The sequence below is a fragment of the Nerophis ophidion genome, linkage group LG09 (genome assembly GCF_033978795.1).
Source record: "Nerophis ophidion isolate RoL-2023_Sa linkage group LG09, RoL_Noph_v1.0, whole genome shotgun sequence".
In the NCBI taxonomy this organism is placed as follows: Eukaryota; Metazoa; Chordata; class Actinopteri; order Syngnathiformes; family Syngnathidae; genus Nerophis; species Nerophis ophidion.
Window position 1 is genome coordinate 687,372 of NC_084619.1, and position 7,543 is coordinate 694,914.

At 42.0% G+C, this 7,543-nt stretch overlaps 1 protein-coding gene across 1 annotated transcript in view; it reads right to left on the reverse strand.

Annotated features, from left to right (window-relative positions):
* Nucleotides 1–7,543, reverse strand: part of LOC133559759 (slit homolog 1 protein-like) — an 83,469-nt gene that overhangs the window by 74,716 nt on the left and 1,210 nt on the right. Inside the window, exon 3 of the mRNA XM_061911828.1 lies at nt 1,388–1,459. Within this exon, the coding sequence (XP_061767812.1) occupies nt 1,388–1,459 (72 nt within the window). The remainder of the gene's footprint in view (nt 1–1,387; nt 1,460–7,543) is intronic.

The window sequence follows — 7,543 nt, forward strand, 5'->3', positions numbered from 1 at the left end:
AATAAAATGTACAGTTTTTTTCCACCAAATTACTGTAAATATAAAAACTGTTGTTTTTACGTAAAAATTCTGGTGACTAAACTGCCAGTTTTTTACCGTAAAATCTATAGCTGTTTTTTTTTACAGTGCATTACTGTAAGTAGAAAAACAGTACCATTGTTATTTTTACCGCAAAATTCTGCCGACTGTGCAGCTATTTTTTTTTTTTACTGTAAAATCTAAGTTCCCTGTTTTGACAGCACATTACTGTAAATGACAAATGGCACGGTAAATTTCTGGTCAGGTTTTTACAGTAAAATGTGAATTTTTTTTTTTTTACAGTACAGCCTTGTGAACATGCCATCAATGGCAAAAATATAGCTTTTTTACGGTAAAACCAGAATTTTACAAAAAAATATACAGTTTTTTTCCCCACCAAATTACTGTAAATGGAAAAACTTGTTTTGACGTTAAAATTCCGGTGATTAAACTGCCAATTTTTTTTACCGTAAAATCTATGGCTGTTTTTTTTTACAGTACATTACTGTAAATAGAAAAAACAGTACCATGGTTATTTTTACCACAAAATTCTGCCGACTGTGCAGCTACTCATTTTACTGTAAAATCTAAGTTCCATGTAAATGACAAATGGTACGGTAAATTTCTGGTCAGGTTTTTACAGTAAAATGTGACTTTTTTTTTTTTTTTTTACAGTACAACCTTGTGAACATGCTATCAATGTTGTGAGTTTAAACAGATGGTAAAAATATAGCTTTTTTACGTTAAAACCGGAATTTTACAATAAAATATACAGTTTTTTCCCCACCAAATTACTGTAAATGGAGAAACCTGTTTCGATGTTAAAATTCCAGTGACGAAGCTGCCATTTTTTTGTAACGTAAAATCTATGGCCATTTTTTTTTTACAGTGCATTACTGTAAATAGAAAAAAACACTACCATTGTTATTTTTACCGCAAAACTCTGCCGAATGTGCAGCTATTTTTTTACTGTAAAATCTAAGAAATTTCTGGTCAAGTTTTTACAGTAAAATTTGACTTTTTTATCTTTTAACAGTACATCCTTGTGAACATGCCATCAATGTTGTGAGGTTAAATAGATGGCAAAAATACAGCTTTTACGTTAAAACCAGAATTTTACAATAAAATGTGCAGTTTTCCCCCCCAACTAATTACTGAAAATGGAAAAACTGTTGTTTTGACGTTAAAATTCCGGTGACGAAGTTGCCATTTTTTCTCAATGTAAAATACATGGCCATTTTTTTTTTTTTTTACAGTGCATTACTGTAAATAGAAAAACAGTACCATGTGCTGCAGGATCCTCAGTCTCCAAAGGGATGAGGGAAACAAACTAAGGATGTGTTGGTGACATAATGTGGGTTATACTCACAGCACTTCCAAGCCTCTCAGAGCTCTGAAGGCGCCGTCCTCGATGCAGCCGATGTGGTTTTTATCCAGCTGACTGCGGAGACAAAAAGAGCTTTGTTATCAAATTGCCCGCCGTGCTCGTTATTGTTGATACGCTGATGCTGAATCGATACTGCTCATGGTGTATCCCCCCAGAGTGCAAGAAACTGCAGTCAGGGTGGTTGTTAGTCCACTTCAAGGCCTACTGAAATGAGATTTTCTTATTTAAACGGGGATAGCAGGTCCATTCTATGTGTCATACTTGATCATTTCGCGATATTGCCATATTTTTGCTGAAAGGATTTAGTAGAGAACATCGACGATAAAGTTCGCAACTTTTGGTCGCTAATAAAAAAGCCTTGCCTGTGCCGGAAGTAGCAGACGATGTGTGCGTGATGTCACGGGTTGTGGAGCTCCTCACACCTGAACATTGTTTACATTCATGGCCACCAGCAGCGAGAGCGATTCGGACCGAGAAAGCGACGAGTTCCCCATTAACTTCCCTCCATCCTGAAGACGGATTTAAATGGAAAATGCGAGACTACTGGTCTGGGTAAGGAGTCAGTTAAATTAGAACACGTTTTACTCTAGCCTTTAAATAGACTCCCTTTTTAGACCAGTTGATCTGCCGTTTCTTTTCTCTTTCTTCTATGTCCCACTCTCCCTTGTGGAGGGGGTCCGGTCCGATCCGGTGGCCATGTACTGCTTGCCTGTGTATCAGCTGGGGACATCTCTGCGCTGCTGATCCGCCTCCGCTTGGGATGGTTTCCTGCTGGCTCCGCTGTGAACGGGACTCTCGCTGCTGTGTTGGATCCGCTTTGGACTGGACTCTCGCGGCTGTGTTGGATCCATTATGGATTGAACTTTCACAGTATCATGTTAGACCCGCTCGACATCCATTGCTTTCCTCCTCTCCAAGGTTCTCATAGTCATCATTGTCACCGACGTCCCACTGGGTGTGAGTTTTCCTTGCCCTTATGTGGGCCTACCGAGGATGTCGTGGTGGTTTGTGCAGCCCTTTGAGACACTAGTGATTTAGGGCTATATAAGTAAACATTGATTGATTGATTGAATTTGAGCGAGGATGAAAGATTTGTGGACGGCAGTGTGAACGATTCAGATGTTATTAGACACATTTACTAGGATAATTCCGGAAAATCCCTTATCTACTTATTGTGTTAATAGTGATTTAGTCAGATTATAAAGTCATACCTGAAAGTCGGAGGGCTGCGGTGAACGCCAGTGTCTCTGAGAGGAGCCAAGATTACAGCTGCCTTTTTGACAGCTACAGGGGGAGGTCGCATAATCCACTCAAGTCTCCGGTAAGAGCCGACTTAATATCACAATTTTCCCATCCAAAAACTTGCTGGTTGACGTAGAAAAACACGTTCGCTTGACCACTCTGTGTTAAAGCTTCACAACAAACAAAGAAACACCGGCTGTGTTTCGGTTGCTAAAGGCAGCCGCAATCCACCGCTTTCCACCAACAGCATTCTTCTTTGACGTCTCCATTATTAATTGAACAAATTGCAAAACATTCATCAACAATTACTGTGTAATTATGCGATGAAAAGAGACGACTTTTAGCCGTAAGTGGTGCTGGGCTAATATGTCCCCTCCAACCAATAACGTCACAAACACGCGTCATCATTCCGCTACGTTTTCAACAAGAAACTCCGCGGGAAATTAAAAATTTTAATTTAGTAAACTAAAGCGGCCGTATTGGCATGTGTTGCAATGTTAATATTTCATCATTGATATATAAACTATCAGACTGCGTGGTCGCTAGTAGTGGCTTTCAGTAGGCCTTTAATCACAATGATACACTACCCACTCAACACACACACACACACACACACACAAACGTGTTACCACAAATGGGGGCCATTAATTCCTAAAATGCTCCTGTTTACTTCGAACAGCAGCTTGTGTTGTGCTGACTGGTGTTTTGTTGTAAACCACTCAGCTGTAATTGGGGGTGTCGTTTTGTTAGAGGCGAGGCCTTTATTTAGAAACAGAAACGTTGCCACCGTCGTCCCTCGCCAATTTGAACTTCGACTATTGCGGTTTGACAACATTCGACAGAAAAAAAAACAAAAGTCAAATAAAGCATATTCTGCATATATTTGGCTGAAATCAATAGCTAAAACAAGTCTTATTTATGTCTTATATGTATTAGTATCTTATGTTCTGTTATTATGTTGTGGTTAAAGGCCTACTGAAAGCCACTACTAGCGACCACACAGTCTGATAGTTTATATATCAATGATGAAATATTAACATTGCAACACATGCCAATACGGCCGCTTTAGTTTACTAAATTGCAATTTTAAATTTCCCGCCGAAATATCCTGCTGAAACGTCGCGGTATGATGTGATGTCACGCATTGTAGAGGACATTTTGTTCCAGCACCTTTCACAGCTATAAGTCTGTTTTCATCGCACAATTCCACAGTATTCTGGACATCTGGGTTGCTGGATCTTTTGCAATTTGTTCAATGAATAATGGAGACGTCAAAGAAGAAAGCTGTAGGTGGGAAGCGGTGTATTGCGGCCGCCTTTAGCAACAAAAACACAGCCGGTGTTTCCTTGTTTACATTCCCGAAAGATGACGGTGAAGCTTTACTATGGAACAGAGCGGTCAAGCGAACACGGTTGGATTGGACCACACACACACAAAGTACAGTGTAGTATGCAGCGATCATTTGGGAAGATCGTGTTTCGAAGAGGGTCCCTTGCGAAGGGCAGAGATGGGCATCGCCACTACCTGTCAACTGGTGTTGAAGAAAGGTGCGGGGCCGACCTTCAGGTTGTACAGTACGACCATATAATCTCACTAAAACACTAGTAACACAATAAGGGATTTTCCAGAATTATCCATCCATCCATCCATTTTTCTACCGCTTATTCCCTTTTGGGGTCGCGGGGGGCGCTGGCGCCTATCTCAGCTACAATCGGGCGGAAGGATGGGTACACCCTGGACAAGTCGCCACCTCATCGCAGGGCCAACACAGATAGACAGACAACATTCACACACTAGGGCCAATTTAGTGTTGCCAATCAACCTATCCCCAGGTGCATGTCTTTGGAAGTGGGAGGAAGCCGGAGTACCCGGAGGGAACCCACGCATTCACGGAGAGAACATGCAAACTCCACACAGAAAGATCCCGAGCCTGGATTTGAACCCAGGACTGCAGGACCTTCGTTTTGTGAGGCAGACGCACTAACCCCTCTCCCACCGTGAAGCCCTTCCAGAATTAATCCTAGTAAATTTGTCTAATAACACCTGAATCGCTCCCACTGTATAGTCTTTTTTTTTCCTAGTCCTTCACTCTCCCTTTCCTCATCCACGAATATTTCATCCCTCGCTCAAATTAATGGGGAAATCGTCCCTTTTGTCGGTCCGAATCGCTCTCGCTGCTGGTGGCCATGATTGTAAACAACGTTCGGATGTGAGGAGCTCCACAACCCGTGATGTCACGCGCACATCGTCTGCTACTTCCGGTACAGGCAAGGCTTTTTTATTAGCGACCAAAAGTTCCGAACTTTATCGTCGATGTTCTCTGCTAAATTATTTCAGCAAAAATATGGCAATATCGCGAAATGATCAAGTATGACGAATAGAATGGACCTGCTATCCCCGTTTGAATATGAAAATCTCATTTCAGTAGGCCTTTAAATTAACAGGAAAAAAAATAAAAGTCAAATAAAGCATATTCTACATATATTTGGCTGAAATTAATAGCTAAAACAAGTCTTATTTATCAATCAATCAATCAATCAATCAATCAATATTTACTTATATAGCCCTAAATCACTAGTGTCTCAAAGGGCTGCACAAACCACCACGACATCCTCGGTAGGCCCACATAAGGGCAAGGAAAACTCACACCCAGTGGGACATCGGTGACAATAATGATCCAGTGGGACGTCTGTGACAATAATGATTATGAGAACCTTAGAGAGGAGGAAAGCAATGGATGTCGAGCGGGTCTAACATGATACTGTGAAAGTTCAATCCACAATGGATCCAACACAGTCTTATATGTATTAGTATCTTATGTTGTGGTCAAGGTTTGTGTTTATTTCAAACATGCATACTTTTACTGTATTTTTCGGACTATAAGTCTCTGTTTTTTTTCATAGTTTGGCTGGGGGTGCGACTTATACTCAGGGGCGACTTATGTGTGAAATTATTAACACATTACCGTAAAATATTAAGTAATATTATTTAGCTCATTCACGTAAGAGACTAGACGTATAAGATTTCATGGGATTTAGTGACAGATTTTTGGTAAACGTATAGCATGTGTCACGTTGGAAGCGCATTGTGGATGCGTGTTGAGTCACCCCAAGATGCAAATGGACCAAAACAGGCAGGAATTGCAAGTAGGAGCTTGGTTTAATACAAAAATAAAAGAACACTGGTAGAAAAACAGCAAAGAAAAGGCACGAGAAGCTAACGCTAACTAGCAGGGAGTCCAGAGTCCAAAAATTGACGTCCCGAGCGCACGATAAGCTCGGTATAGCTCGGTTGGTAGAGTGGCCGTGCCAGCAACTTGAAGGTTGCAGGTTCGATTCCCGCTTCAGCCATCCCAGTTACTGCCGTTGTGTCCTTGGGCAAGACACTTTACCCACCTGCTCCCAGTGCCACCCACACTGCTTTAAATGTAACTTAGATATTGGCTTTCACTCTGTAAAGCGCTTTGAGTCACTTGAGAAAAGCGCTATATAAATATAATTCACTAAGGCGAGACTTAGCACAAGTAAAGACATAGAGAAGATACCAACGTGAGTGTCGCTGATAGCAAACAACGGATCAAGGATGAACTGAGGTCGAAGGCAGGCTTAAATACTAAAGTAACAATCAGAACACAGGTGCGCGTAACCAACAAGAGCAGGTGGAACAAATGAGAAAACCATGGTAACAAGATAAAACAGGAAGTGCAAAAACTAAGAACAGGAAGAGTCCTAAACGATCGACAAAACAAAAAAGGATTTAAAAACCAAAACAATAAAAGATCCGGGCGAAGGATCATGTTATAGTTATTTGAATGACTCTTACCATAATATGTTAGGTTTACATACCAGGCACCTTCTCAGTTGGTTATTCATGCATCATATAACGTAGTGGTCCCCAACCACCGGGCCGTGGCCCGATTGGTACCGGGCCGCAGAATAATTTTTTATTAAAAAATAAAATAAAATGAAAAAAAATATTTTTTGTTTTTTATTAAATCAACATAAAAAACACAATATGCACTTACATATAGTGCACCAACCACAAAAAAACTCCCTTTTTCATGACAAAAACGTCCCTCTTTCATAACAAAGAAGAAAGAAAAGAAAAGAGAAAAAAAAAGGACACCCCCCTGGGCCGCAGGACAAATTATTAAGCGTTGACCGGTTGGGGATCACTGATATAACGTACACTTATTCAGCCTGTTGTTCACTATTCTTTCCATCCATCCATCCATCCATCCATCCATCCATCATCTTCCGCTTATCCGAGGTCGGGTCGCGGGTGCAACAGCCTAAGCAGGGCAACCCAGACTTCCCTCTCCCCAGCCACTTCGTCTAGCTCTTCCCGGGGGATCCCGAGGCGTTCCCAGGCCAGCCGGGAGACATAGTCTTCCCAACGTGTCCTGGGTCTTCCCCGTGGCCTCCTACCAGCTGGACGTGCCCTAAACACCTCCCAAGGGAGGCGTTCGGGTGGCATCCTGACCAGATGCCCGAACCACCTCATCTGGCTCCTCTCGATGTGGAGGAGCAGCGGCTTTACTTTGAGTTCCTCCCGGATGGCAGAGCTTCTCACCCTATCTCTAAGGGAGGGACCCAAACTCATTTCGGCCGCTTGTACCCGTGATCTTATCCTTTCGGTCATGACCCAAAGCTCATGACCATAGGTGAGGATGGGAACGTAGATCGACCGGTAAGTTGCTCCAGTGTCACAAAATGCGAAAGTCCTGATCGTTTGGTCGACCCAACTCTCTCCTTTGAGTCACACATTAAAAGCGTTACTAAAACGGCCTTCTTTCATCTCCGTAATATCGCTAAAATTCGCTCCATTTTGTCCACTAAAGACGCTGAGATCATTATCCATGCGTTTGTTACGTCTCGCCTCGATTACTGTAACGTA